This window comes from Pelodiscus sinensis, chromosome 1, assembly GCF_049634645.1.
Source record: "Pelodiscus sinensis isolate JC-2024 chromosome 1, ASM4963464v1, whole genome shotgun sequence".
Classification (NCBI taxonomy): Eukaryota; Metazoa; Chordata; order Testudines; family Trionychidae; genus Pelodiscus; species Pelodiscus sinensis.
This window is the reverse complement of record NC_134711.1, coordinates 289,679,141-289,693,699: the sequence shown is the minus strand read 5'-3', so window position 1 is coordinate 289,693,699 and position 14,559 is coordinate 289,679,141. Positions and strand designations below refer to the sequence as shown.

At 39.0% G+C, this 14,559-nt stretch overlaps 1 protein-coding gene across 4 annotated transcripts in view; it reads left to right on the top strand.

Moving 5' to 3' along the window:
• Positions 1-14,559, top strand: part of CAB39L (calcium binding protein 39 like) — a 111,560-nt gene that overhangs the window by 79,271 nt on the left and 17,730 nt on the right. For all 4 annotated transcript variants that reach the window (XM_006121347.4, XM_075919073.1, XM_006121344.4 and 1 more), the window contains 2 exons: positions 3,999-4,117; positions 11,650-11,818. In XM_006121347.4, the coding sequence (XP_006121409.1) occupies positions 3,999-4,117; positions 11,650-11,818 (288 nt within the window). The remainder of the gene's footprint in view (positions 1-3,998; positions 4,118-11,649; positions 11,819-14,559) is intronic.

Below are 14,559 nucleotides of genomic sequence, written 5' to 3'. Positions count from 1 at the left end.
TAGCTGCTATCATTGCTTTCCGTCATTCAGTAGACGGCTACTCAGTCTTTTCACATCTCATGACGAAGAGATTTATGAAGGGGATGGCTAATCTCTTTCCACACCATAGACAGCCTGCAGACCTCTGGGATTTGGAGGTAGTCCTGAACTCTCTAACATGGAATCCCTTTGAACCTTTAGCAATATGTGACCTACACACTCTCACAATGAAAGTCATCTTCCTGCTCACGATAATCTCTGCAAGGAGAGTTGGGGAACTGTCTGCCCTATTTAGCTTCCCCACCCTACACAATATTCACCTCTCAGGGAGCTTTATTACACCCCCAGTCTACTTTTTCTCCCCAAAGTAAATTCAGAGTTTCACATAAACGAACTAATAGTCCTTCCCACATTCTACCCTAAAACTTATTCTTTGATGGAGCAAGCACGCCTCCATACCTTAGATGTCAGGCGAGCATTGGCATTCTATATAGACAGAACTAAATCCTTTCAGAAGTCACACACGCTCCTAGTATCCATGGCTGAGTGCTCTATGGGCCATCCCTTATCTGCACAACGCATTTCATCAATAATCGTCGCCTGCATAAAGAAATGTTCTGCTTTACAAAATAGACTTCTACCACACGCGCTGAGAGCTCACTCAACGCGAGCAATAGCTACATCAACCGCTTTCCTGAAAGGGGTTTCATTGAGAGACATTTGCAGGGCTGCTATATGGTCTTCGGACTTCACATTCGCCAAACACTCTGCCATCTCCAACCTTCTTCTCTGCCAACGGCAGTGGCATCAGCCGTCTTCTCCACGGCTACAGCATGATAGCTCCAAATCCCTTCTCCTTTACAGGGGCTACTGCTGTAAATTCACCTACAGTGGAGCACCCACAGGACACTGCTCGAAGAAGTAGTTGTTACTCACCTTGTGCAGTAACGATGGTTCTTCGAGATGCACGTCCCATAGGTGCTCCACGACCCGCCCTCCTCCCCTTTTCGGAGTGTCTGTTTCTTATGTCTTTCAGACTAGGAGGAACTGGCGGGAGCTGGACCGTGCGCACACAAACAGCGCGAAAAGGCATGAGAAGCGCTTTGTGCATGCGTGGTCCAGTGGGCTACGGCTGAAAAAGATCTCCGATCTGTGGCACCGGGACAAGCCCAACACCTACAGTGTAGCGCCCCCGGGACACTCATCTCAAAGAACCATCGTTACTGCTCAAAGTGAGTAACTTCTTTGTGTATGTGTGTAGATAGATTTTTATTGTGAACCGAACTCTAAATATTTTACTTATGAACTTAACTAGATCCATGATAAAATTATATAATCACATAGCAAAGCTCTCCATTTTGCCACAGGTGTTATAGTTAGACAAATTAAGAGAATAAAATGTATACTGCATCAGTAAAATGTAATTGAAAAGGAGTTTTACTAACAATATATGACCACTGTGTTTTCAAGTTCCCATTCTTTTTTAAATTTTCAACTTTCTTGATCACATTTGAGTCTTATTTTGCTGTCTTCCAGTTATCTACATATGAATTGATCAGACAATGAGTTATTACTTGTCAGTATACAAATGTGTTTTCTGTATTTAATCCCCATTTCTACAATTATAAATCATGTTCAAAACTGGCTTTTTTGAGGTTTGATACTCTTATAAAACTGATGAAGATAGCCCTGAGCAGGAATCATGAACTGAAACACAACTGAACTTGGGAAGTTCTAATTTGGATTCAGATCTGAACTTTGACTGGGCCAGTAGCTTAAAAAAACTTTGTTGGCTAATAAAGGAGAAGATAAATAGCCACAAGCTCAGAATAAATGATAATATAAAACCACTACATTACAGAGATCCTACATTCGTTTTCTTGTCTGATTCCTATGAAATATCACATTGGCTTGGATTTTATGGCACAGGAATGTGTTAATAAATTCCTTATGTGGATAGCAATTTGTTCCTTGCTTATATCTAATCTCAGTTTTGTCCCTCCTGTTCTGCTTCTATTGTATCTTGCATTTTTCATTGTAAAGAGAACTTAGATGGCACATTCCATATGAAGGAAGCATTGCAAAATCAGTTAATTCTTGCATACTTTTTTGATGGGTGCTTGACACACATAGGATATGTGCTATTTTAAAACACGTAATTGTAGTACATCTAGTGTTTAAAGCTTAATATAATGTTTTTGGCTCTGCTCCTATTTCCATGACCAAATGTTATGATGCTTCCAAAATTTAAAAAGAGTATGGTGAACTATGTGGCTGATACTTGTAAAAACCTTGGTACATTTACTTTAATTCAACAACATAATAGTCTCTGTTTAGCAGTAATCTGGATACTGGTGTGGATCAAGACCGTCGTCTTTGGGACAGGTCCCGTATCTGTTGTCTTCTCTGGTTTATTCACTGTTCCTTTTACGTCTGTGCCACCTGAAGTGCCCATTGTCATGATGCCACTGGGAGTCTTGACACTCAAGAGGCAGCCCCAAAGGTCTGGAAAATCTCTCCCCAAATCCTGAGCTTACGTAGCAAGGATCGTTTTAACTTTTGCCCCGTGTTGCCTCTGGGCTTATGTGTAGAGTGTTACAGTTTTAAAGGGAATGTTTTAAAAAACAAATTGGCTTAATTACAAGAAGATCCAAGTGTCAAGAATATCTCAAACAGCAGATGGGCCTTTCTGCTGATTTGGTTTCCTTTCTTATTAGTCTCTTACTCTCCAGGCCAGCTGGGCTGGAACAATTAGGAAGGCAAAATACTCAGTCCTTTTCAACAGTGATTTATTTGCAAGGGTGAAGCTAGGAAAATTCTTCTCTATGTGAAACAATCTGCTCTTTGCCTTGAGACCTTTGTTAATTTCCAAGCCAAGGAATGTGTTTGTCGTCTTGTAATGTTATAAATATGGCTTGCATTGTCCATTGTGACCCATTATTTATCTTGTTCCTCAGTTACCAGACTTTTAACGTGACTCTCTCCACTTTTGCAACAGCAATCTCTCTAAGTGATTTGGCTTAGAGGTATCTTCTCAGAATTCGTTAACTGGAATGATGATGACTAATGCAGCGCAAGATTCAGAAGATGTATACATGGGGAGTAGTAGCAGGAGAAAATCAGAGGGGTCATCGGGCTTCAAGGAACTTATGGACCAATTTCATCAAGTTTGGGGGAGTCAATAAAAACAACCCATAGCACAGATGACAATAGCATTGGTCTTAGTCTAAAGGTTAACAGTGTTTAAGTATAAGAGCAATGCTAGTTCTGTCCTTCAGTATACCATGCACTTTGCTGTATATCAAGGGTTGGAATTAAAATTTAAAAGTAGGACTTTAAAAAAAAAATCAAATGTAGCTAATCACAATCAAAATGCCAGTCACAATAAAAGGAAAAAGGCCAAGTCTGACCAAGTAGGTCAAAACCATGCATTGCATTGCCCCACTGGGAGCTGGGTTTGAGTAGTGCTGTGAGGACTTAGCCCCCACATTGTAAAGAAGCAGTTGTGTATCATTCACTGGGAAGAGGTGTTTGCCAACTAACAGAACAAAGGATTTGGTTTTCAGAGTAAACCAAGGAGTTGGTATTTGCATGTTTGGCAAAAGAAAAATGAAAATGGTGGAATTGGTATTGTCCAGAACAAATAGATGGGGAACTAAAGGATCCTGTTGAGCCATTGAATATGCACCCATCTTCTGATGAATAAAATGTTTGGGGTCAGCAGCAAAGAAAAACAGCTTCAGAGGGGTAGCTGAGTTAATCTGTAACTGGAAGAACTTAAAAAACAACAAATAGTCAAGTATCACCTTAAAGACTAACAAAACATGTAGATGGTATCATGAGCTTTCGTGGGCAAAACCCACTTCTTCAGGTGACCGGAGTATAGTAAGTCCAGATCCAAGAATGGTGTTGGCTTGCTCTGTTCTTGGTATCTTTTCCCACTGTAAATAAAGACACTATTGAATAATCAATTTATTTCATTTTTTCACACTTGCAAATATGTTTTGTTTCTTTAACAGGGCAAAAAGGATGTATCCCAGATATTTAACAACATCTTGAGAAGACAAATTGGTACTCGAAGCCCTACTGTAGAATACATTAGTGCCCATCCACATATCCTATTTATGCTCCTAAAAGGGTAGGTGTTCATTTTAATCTGTTTAATTTCTGTTAAGCAGGATTGTTTGGAACGTGTTTGTAATGAATGTGATCTACCTTATATGATGATGATGGTTGTTTTTTTTTTAAGTGGATGAAATTTCAGCCTTAATTCCAGTTTTCTTGGCTTCTGTTGATTTGTTACTGCTTAATTGGATACTTGTTCACATTTCAGTACCTACATTATTTATTTGCCCATGATTTCTTGGCCAAACTCCATATTGGAGTAATTACATTCTGACCACTTTCCCCTCTGTTTTCCATATGAAACTCTCTTCCATTCCTGCCCTAAGCTGATTTATAGGATTGATGGATAGACGTAAGCAGCTGCTGAGTTCCCTTCACAGATGGCTGCATTTCAGTAGCGAGTGAAATGATTCCTATAGGTATTTGGCCAAATTCTGGATTATTGTGTAGAAAAACAAAAGACTACAAGAAAGATGGTGATGTCTGTCAAGCATGCTCTACAAATCCCATTGACCATACAGAAGTTTCTGTTAGCGAACTTTGCATTATTGGTGCTCTGAGTTTTGGACAAACATCAGAAAGGGGGATGTAATTGGGGAACATGTTCCTCTCAACCACCAGCAGATTTTTAAGTGCAGATCAGTACAGAAAATAACATTGCTCTTTTCAGCATTAGTTCTCCCTCTGTTTTTGTCTCACAGAAGGAGTTAGTGCATTGGCCTCCACGCTGAGTTGTTGCCATGGAAAGGGAAGATGTTAACTGCATTGATGCATGGCAATGCATGAGTTTACGACCAAACTTCTCTGAGGTGTCTGTTTTCTCTGGTTGGCTCCAAATCTATTCCATATGTTGAGAATTTTAGCTTTTCAATGGTTTGAAAGCTGTTATTTTCTGGTCACCCTTTCATTTTTTTCCAGGGGGGCGTAAATAGGAGCCATTGTTTATAAAGAGCTTTCGGATTGTTTTAGGTAAAAGTTGCCATGTACAAATAATATGTTATATTGGTCAGTTAATATAACCAGTATGATCTCTTGTTAAACATGTAATAGCAGTACTATTAAACCCAGGCATTCAAAAATCAAGAGGTGGACCCCAAAATTGACTTGTGGCTGTGTGACTTTCATATCCAGTTGTACTAATTGCATATACAAAAGGTGTGCAAAAATGCACACAAAGCTTGGGTGTCAACTGTGAAGTGAGTTAATAGATACAGCAAAATTCTCACTGGAAATATTTAACGGCTCACTTATATAGATCCTTCATTTTGATACATTTGAAGTACTGTGTATTTAATGTTTATGGTCAAATCCTGAAGTACTCTGCCTGGGAGTACATTGTTCAAATGCCAAGCTACAGTTTTATTTCATTAAGACTATTCTGCAGAGTTGTGTGTGAGGGATTTCTTTTTCTCTGCTGACGGTAAATGTGACTTTTCTGGACCGTTTTCATAAGGAGAACATAGGAGAAAAAGTGAGCATCTTCTACAAGTGTGATCTGTGCTCAGCGTGGATCCATAAGAGTCAAATCCTACAGAAAAGGGTATCTCTACTGCTCCCCATTCCCAAATACTTCAGGCTAGTCTAACGCTGAAAAGTTACATTGGCATAAGTACATCTCAGAAGACATAGATATGCTGGCCTAAACACTGTGTCAACTGCTCTAGATTAATGGAATTATTCTTTCATCAAACTAACTGCCGCCTGTCAGGGAGATATATTAATCACCACAGTTAGAGAACCCCACCTGTTGCTGGTGCATTTAAGTGTAGACACAGTATCAGTAGTGGCTGTCGGAAAACAGCTTCTGGGGCTAAGGGTTTCTTCAATCTTCTGTCTTGCAGCCCCAGATTAAATAGTTATGAAGATATGTGCACTGTTCCTTTAAATTTCTGGCAGGAATCCAGGTAGTAGGGCTAAGAGGGGTTCCAGGCAGCTGCTTGATAGTGAAATAGAAAGAGAGGCAGAATGACTTACAAAATAATGTTTCTCTCATGCTGATTAAGTTCCTTGTTCAGATTTAGAGCAGAGGTTCTCAGACTTTTTGGCCTGCTGCCCACCCTGTTGAATGCAGACCTTTCTGCAGACCACCAGCCAACCACTCATGCTGACCAAATGGGTGCAAGAGGACGTGGAGGTGTGGAGTCTGGCTGGGAGGTAGGGTACAGGAGCAGGGTGGGAGCTGGGGGGTCTAGGTGGATCAGGAGCATGGTGAAGGGTGCATGGTTTTGGCAGGAGAGGAGTGTGCGAGGGGGATGGGGATGCATATCTCTTGCTGCTCCTATTGGCTATGATTCCAGCCAATGTGATCAGTGGGGAAAGCTTTCAGGTGAGCAATTTATTGCACTGTCATTCCCCCAACTGGGGGTAAGGGGAGCAGCAGTATATGGGGCCGCTTATTTCCTCCTCAAGCCGGATCTGACCTGCCAGGCTGATCACCCGCAGCATGAAGCTAATGCACCAGCCTCGCATGGAGGGAAGTGGGGCTGGAGTGCCAGAACAAGCTCCCTGCTGCAGGTAGGGGTGAGCCCCTATCCCACAGGCCGAGACCGTTACCATACTTTGAGAACCACTAAGTTAGAGCAAAGCATCTCTTTGTGACCGTTTTGCCTTGTCACAAAACAGTGATAATAGCTCCTTTAATTACTGCTTATGTAAATTTCAAAACATTTTCTGATGATTAAGTGAAAACTAAATATCTAACATTTAAGTTGGGTTTTGGTTTTTTAACAATTTTTTCACCCTTTTTGTTTTTTTCCTTCCTATTCGTCTTCCCTTCTTATATCTTTTAGCACATTACCTGGTTTTATATGATGTGGTGCAGTTCTGTAAAATATTTTTGGATCATGTCCCAAGTACTCTTCAGACTCTATGGAAATAAATAGAAAAAATTAAGATAATATGGAAGCTTATAATGTATAGTGTAACTTCAACAGTAATAGTACTATTCAGTGGTAAACTATGTCAAAATATTAATGCATCCCAGTCCTGGAGAACTTTATAAGAAAGAACTAAAGAGTTCTTGGTCCAAAACTTTCACTTTTAAAATATTACATCAGTATTTGGGGTTTGTTGCTGACTGCTATAACTTTTATATATTCTTCATCATTGTCTCAAATCCCAAAGGTACATGGCCTCCTTGTAACCAAGCAACACCTGAATTGATCTCTCTCAAGGTGCTTAATGTGGTCTAGTTGCACATTCAGCGTATGTTTATCACTAGCGATCTTCTTGCACCACTAGACTTTGTGGTACCTATGTGATCACTGTCCATGTCATGAAAATCCTTAGTATTCATGCTTTGGGATTCATTTATCTTCCATTCTGATAATGTGCCCATCCCAAGAAAGTTGCTGAAACAGAAGCATTGCTGATGGAGGTGATTGCTGTGTTTATTAGCTTTGAAGATTCTCATTTTTTATATTGTCCTGCCACTTGCTATGGAACAACTGATCAACAATGGCAGTCATGTTCTTCAGCCTTCCTCAACACCTCTTCCATATGAAGGAGATGACACAGCCGTGCTTCCATAGATCCCAGCTTCATAGCAAACTTGACAGCACAATGTCCTCTCAGAGGCTGCTGAAGAGCATACAAACATCCACATATTTTTAAACATTCTCCAGTGCTGTCTGAAAATGACCAAATATTCAACAGTTGCTCCCTGAATAGATTTTTATTTAACCGAGCTAGTTGTAATCTGGATCATAGGAGCTGTTTGATGGAAATAGCCAGGAGCTTAGGTTCATCCAGGTGAATTACCAGAAAATCAACATAGAAAGTACTGCTTCTTTCACAGCTAGATCAGTCATCGGTTTCAGCAGTTCACCACACTGAGCCAACAAGACAATGTTGGTGTATTCAAGATCTTGAAGCAGAATGGTATTCAGTTCAGTGCCATCAATGGTTGCGGGTTGGTAGATAATCAATACTTGTATTGAACAAAGATGGTGACAGAATGCAGCCTTGCTGAATTCCTATGAAGATAGGTTATGCATCTACCTTTGACTCGAACAGTTTTCTGTTCCCTTCTAGAATTATTTGTGCTCTCTCTTGATTGATAGAATTTATTTATACAGGGGATCTTAATAAGGTACCTTGAGCCTGTAATGCATTTGAGCAAATGCAAGGGCACTTATTTGCATGGATCTAACTTCAAGGTTGAGTTCCAAAACCCACAATTTATAGTAAATGCCTAATGCGGGGTCCCAATCCTTCAAGTTGTTACATGTGAACAATCTTTTGTGCTCATTGCAAGGTTGGGTTATGTGTTTATTTTAGATTCCCACATCTGAAAGTTTAGCTCGGTGTTTTCTTTTATCACTTTTGTTTATCAATTATGAATTTTTGGTCACTACAATGTAATATTTCATTGCACAATCAATTTAAAAAAGGAAGGAAAACTGAAACAAATCCAAAGTAATGCCACACATGTTCTCTTCCATTATCTCCCTGAATTTGGCCATCTTTCTTCTAAAATTATAGGATGCTATCTCTGGCATACGTCCTGATTTGACTTATTTTTAAAATAAAATGTATGTTTTACACACGATTGTAGGAAAAAAAGCACAAAACGATCATGAAGGAAAGTCATTGTTTGCATCATATTGGATGAAAAATTTCCACTGTCACCTGACAGTCAGTTCCCAGCAGCAACAACAAAAGGTCACTTTTTTCACTGCATAATGTGAGCTCTGTTGTTAAGTGGGAAGATTCCTGAATAAGATCTCCCTCCCAGCATTTCCTGTGTAATACTGCAGTGGCACTGCCAGCCTGAGATAACTATTATTACCTCTGGTCCTCATTTTACTTCTCAGTTAATTTCTCCCAAATTGTCAGCTTCACAAAAAGACTCAGCAAATGGTTCACTTGTACGTTTGTGTGTGTGTGTATCATATAAAAAGAGTAGGATCAATGTCCTACCTACTGCCAAGGGGGACTAACTTTCATGGTCGTGTATTTTCCCTTTAGGGAGACATGGTGTTATTTATGGAGTGCAAATAGGGCTTCAAATGAATATCTGTTTTGGTATATAAGGCACCAAATGTTCTTGTGCCAGATTAATCACTGATGTCCTTTGGAATCCATTGCATTCAATGGTGTTGGAGGGATGAATTCAGTTCCCTGGGACATAAAATAACATATAACTCTGCATCAGGGAAGATTACAGCAGACTTCACTTCAGGTGCCAGGATGGTGTTCTGTACATGAAAGAAATCCGCATTCAAAATCTCTGTAGGTCGCATAGCCATGTTGTGTTTCTGTGCTGTACTCCATTGCTAGCTTCTTTCTGAATAAGGGTAATCTGTACATTAATGAGCACAGAATCAAGCCTTCAGTGAGGAGGTAAAGTCAATAGCAAAACTCCCATTGACTTAAGTGATGTAGAATCAGGCCTGAGAAGCTGAGGGGGATGTGGCAATTTGCCAAGAAATCTATTCTTGTGCCCCTCCTTGTATCTTCCTTCTACTGTTCTCTCTCTGCATTCTTCTTCTGTCCACTCCCTACTGTATCAAGTGACCTCTGCTCTCATTCAGCTCTCTTTCAGTGAGATTTCATTGTCCACAAAAACAAGGTGTAAATACTTTATAAAAAAAAAAAAGACTTTATCTTCTGGGTTTCCCGATGCTTCCCATGTTCGCAGTGGCTGACTTTTAAGTTGTAAGTTCTTCAACATGGGTAGGATCTTCATATTATGTCTTTGAACCATTGAGTATGTTGTCAATTAATAGTAACTAATAATTATCACTCACGATGCTGTATTAGCATCTGGTAATGGATTACTTTCCCTCCTGATTTTCTGTTAAATTCTACAGTGGCTCTGAATGGAACTGCTAGTGTAGACAAAGAGCTAATTATGGCTAGACAGCTGGTAATCTTCAACTTTCCTTACTTATGTAGCCTGTGACATAACCAAAGCCTAGATAATGAAGTATTTGACTTAAAGGTTTTTACTGCATTTACTTACATTGATACGTTTGTTTTTGGAAGTGTATTGTGTTGGAAAAATATAATTGATTTATATTCCACCAAAAATATTGGCCAGCCATTAAATATTTCCTGGACACATTCCTAGAAGTGACTGACTGTTCTGTTCGAAAATGTGCATTTGTACTAATGTGACCTGATGCAGGAAAGAAGAGGAAACTCTTAACAGAAAACATCTGTGGACATTTACTAAATAAAGAATCATGTGTTTAGGGTGAAAATGGCCCCCATAATGTGAGAGAGATGCTTGATTGTCATCAGCTGCTTAGGATTTATTTTAGCTTTTGAGGCAAAAGAAGCTTCGTTTAACTTTGAATCAATGGTTTATTTTTCACTAGGCCACCTATTGTAATCATCACATGGAAATAAGCAGCCTTAGTATGTTTTAGAAACACTACGATTCTTTTTACCTTTGGAAGTTTGCGGTGGATTTGGAAGGCCCACTCACTCATAGGACACATGGCAATCTGTTTTGTCTTATTTTTGTAGTCAGACAGTAGAAATTAATTGTGCAGAGAAACAATAAGGTGAATAAGCTTTGGATAATAGGCAGTTTTGATATGCTACAGTCAACTCATTGAAGGAAGAGTTTCTTCTCTTTCATTTGGGGCCTGTCACTTTCAGCTAAATGAACAGTGTTAAAGCATGTTCATTATATAGCAATTTAAATGTTGTGAGTGGAGGTGGTTTTTTGGTTGGCTAAATAACATCCCCCTTTTTTTTTCTTGAAAGCTTACATGCTTTATTTTCATGTGTATCACCTTTAAGACAAAGTACAATGTGTCCCACAGGAATTGGAGATAGATGGAGACTTCCTACCATTTTACAAGTATGCTTGCTGCTGTACAATAGTATAGTATCTGTTTGCCGTAAGGTGGTTACAACCTGAGAGTAAAATAATAGTCTTCTGAACGAAGCCCAGGGGTTCTTCACTGATACTGGGATGAACAAAATTCTCCCCAAACTCCCAAGCTGCAGAAAAGATAATCAGAACTTCAAAACAACAACAAAAATCCAGACACCAAAAAGCCTGCATGGATAAACTCTTCCTCCCTGGCTTGTTAGAAATTAGTGTTCCAGTGGAATAATTTCCCCTCTCCCAAACCCCTCTCCACTCTGAAAGAGGGTCAATGAGACGATAATATATTTTACCAATAAAAGTTAAGGGTCTTGGAGTTCTTTTTTTAAAAAAGGAGGGATATACTATATTTGTGGTACCCTTTGATTCCAAAATGATAAAGGAATTTTGTTTAAAAATTTTCAAACATCTCCCAAAATCACCTTTCAGCAGAAGCCAAGCATAAATATATCAGTGAAAATCTAAGAGTTTTCATCCCAACCACTTGTTTTTATGTACTAAAATTTTTGAAACAATCAGCAACCTTAATTATATGGCTCATTTTTAAGTATGGGTCCAAGCCATCAAGGCTGGATCCAATGTTCTGTTTTAGGACCTTCTGGTATGTCTTTTTAGATACATCTTATATATGGTATCCCCATTTATACTTAAAATAACCCTCTTCATCTGCTGTATGGTGTTGTTTTGTTTTTTTACTCTAGGTATGAAGCACCACATAATGCTTTACGCTGTGGAATTATGCTGAGAGAATGTATCCGACATGAGCCACTTGCCAAAATCATTCTTTTCTCAGAACAGTTCAGAGACTTTTTCAAGTATGTGGAAATGTCAACGTTTGACATTGCATCTGATGCTTTTGCTACATTTAAGGTAAATTATCTGATGTCTTTGGGAACTTTATAATGTTGTGTTTAAAACATCACTTCTTCATCACTTGCTTAAGACTGTTAAATATGGTAGAATGCACAGGGATTTGGTTTTTCTTTCTAGTAGACAGCTTTCTTTGTTGGGTAGAGAGGACTAAATTCATCCCTAATCTGATTGTGACAGGATTTATAGTTGGCATGCTGTCAGTCCAGAGTCCTTAATTTAATGGAGATTTCTATTTCTTTCATTCTGACATCTCAAGACATTTTTATTACCATTTAAAACTAAAATTAACTATCACATATAATCCCTTAAAAATATATGGAATTAATCATTTAAAGTTACTCAGGATGTTCCTTACTTCATCTTATTGCTTTGAGTTACTGCTTACTTACTGCTCAGCCATAATTAGTAGATCTGTGGATTCAGTGCACCAAGTAGATTCAGATTTTTAAGATTTTGATCCCTGCAATTTCTTGAATGCAGACACGCTACTGCTACACCCACACAGAGCCCTAATGAAGTCACTAGGACTTTGCATGCATGCAGCTTCTGTAACATACAATACATTTCAGGGTTATGGCCGAAGAGTGATTGCTATACAGACTCAGGTGACTTGTTCTTAAAGAATTTAAAACAAAAAGAGAATGAATTATTTAAAGTTCAGGAGCCTGAGGTTGCAGCAGACTTCAGGTTTTTATTTTTTAGAAGCAGAGTCAGACAAATATATATATAATAAATTCCACAAATATTTGTGTGAATAGCTAAATGAACCTCCTTTGGCAGTGTTCACAAAATTTTGTGTATGTACTAGATGTTAAAATAACTCCTGTCTATGCTTTAGGTACCCTTTTTGCTAAATTTAAAATAATTACAAAGCCAAAACATCAGCATACTTTTTGGAGAGTATTTTGCAAATTGGTTGTTGCATTGATCTTCTCATAAAATAGGTATAGATCATCTGACTAATGTGACCAGTCACAATGCAGCAGTATAGTCAGCTAGCAAGAGTCAATGAAATCAATGAAAGCATTGTTGAATAATTTTTGTTGTTAATGAGAAGGGGCCAGGAACTTCTCAATGTTGGCAGGCTCATGTAAGGGACAGAAGTAACTGCTGTTATCTGCAGTGCTTCCATATTCTTGGAGGAGCAGGGAGGTTAAAAGGAGGTGGAATCCAGACTCTGTTCCCCTCCTCTGCACCTTTCTATGGGGTGGGCCTGACACACAGACGAAAAAGATGGCAAGCTACAAGAAAAGCCTAAAACCCATTCTAAAGGGATGTAGTACTGATTTTGAGTCCCTTATGTACTGGATTGTTCAAGGAGGTATTCTGTGTGATGGAGGCAGAATATCTTCCAATGGTCTCAATACACCTTTTATTGTATACTCTGTAAATAAATGGCACAATCTAGTTCATACTGAGTGCTCACATTATATGTGGAGGTTTATCCTCACTAAATCCTTATGGACTAATGCTTCTGCTCAGATGAGTAATATAAATCTTAACCAGTAGAAAAGACATCACCACATATTTGAAACAGCAATAAAAACAGACAGGAAGAATGACTGTCAGACACTTGCAGTCTAGGCACTGTGACTGCAACAGGGTAACAGATGCTTGTGCAGAAAAATAATACCAGTCACATAATAAAGCAGATTGTGCCAGCTTTTACCCAAACAAAATGCATTTGTGCCATTCCTGAAGTGATTTACATGGCTAAACACATAATTAAAGAAAAACAACAGGACTCTTCTTTTGCATGACCATCCTGCATAATAGGCTGACATGTTGATTATTAATGCCACCCCCACAGTGGTGTTAAGAGATTGGTAGCATGAGTAATGGAATAAGGTTCATGCTCTAAGGATTTTTTAAAAAGTAGAGAATAAGGACAAACAAGAGAAAGGACTTGAAACATCTTTCCTCTGACATCTCTGCCACTTGGCTTCGTATCATCTTTCATCAGATTATTATAGTACCATGGATTAATAAATTTTAGTCAGTCAGCTATTTTGTGTTGCTGGCTTTGCCTAAGTCTTTCTTCTAGCAATTCTGTGGGTTGCCTCCCATAGCTTGTTTTGGCTTTGAAGTGTCAGTTGTGAGCTCTGATAGCAGCAATGGGAAGACTCACTGGAAAGCAATGCCTTCTCCCCCAGGTATTTTTGGGGCCTTCCAAAACAAGGTTGTCATTGGCTTTGACAGGCATAACATCTGGTACCACCATGCGCATGAAATGGTGGTGAAATAGAAAATGCTGTTATACCATGCTGCGTATTCTCATATTAGAGTATCAGAGTCGGCGAGGTAATATCTTTGATTGGACTAACTTCTGTTGGTGAGAACAACAAGTTTTGAAGCTACAGAGAGCTCTTCTTCAGGCCTAGTTTTGCACTGTTCACTGTGGGTGTATCTACACAGCAAAGTTATTTCGGAATAACGGCTGTTGTTCCAAAATAACAATGTGAGTGTCAACACAGCAATTCCGTTATTCCAAAATAATTTCAAAATAACGAACATCTTATTCCGACTTCTCTAAACCTCATTCTAAGAAAAATAACGCTTATTTCAAAATAACTATAGATGCTCCCCTTCTGCTATATCGAAGTAGCCCCTCACCAGGGCCATTCTAAGTTATCCTTCATGGGGCTCTAAATTGAGATAGCACGTCTACATTAGGGAAGCCTGTCTTGGATTAATTTCAAGGCTTCTTTTCAGTGTAGACGTGCTATTTTGAAATAAGC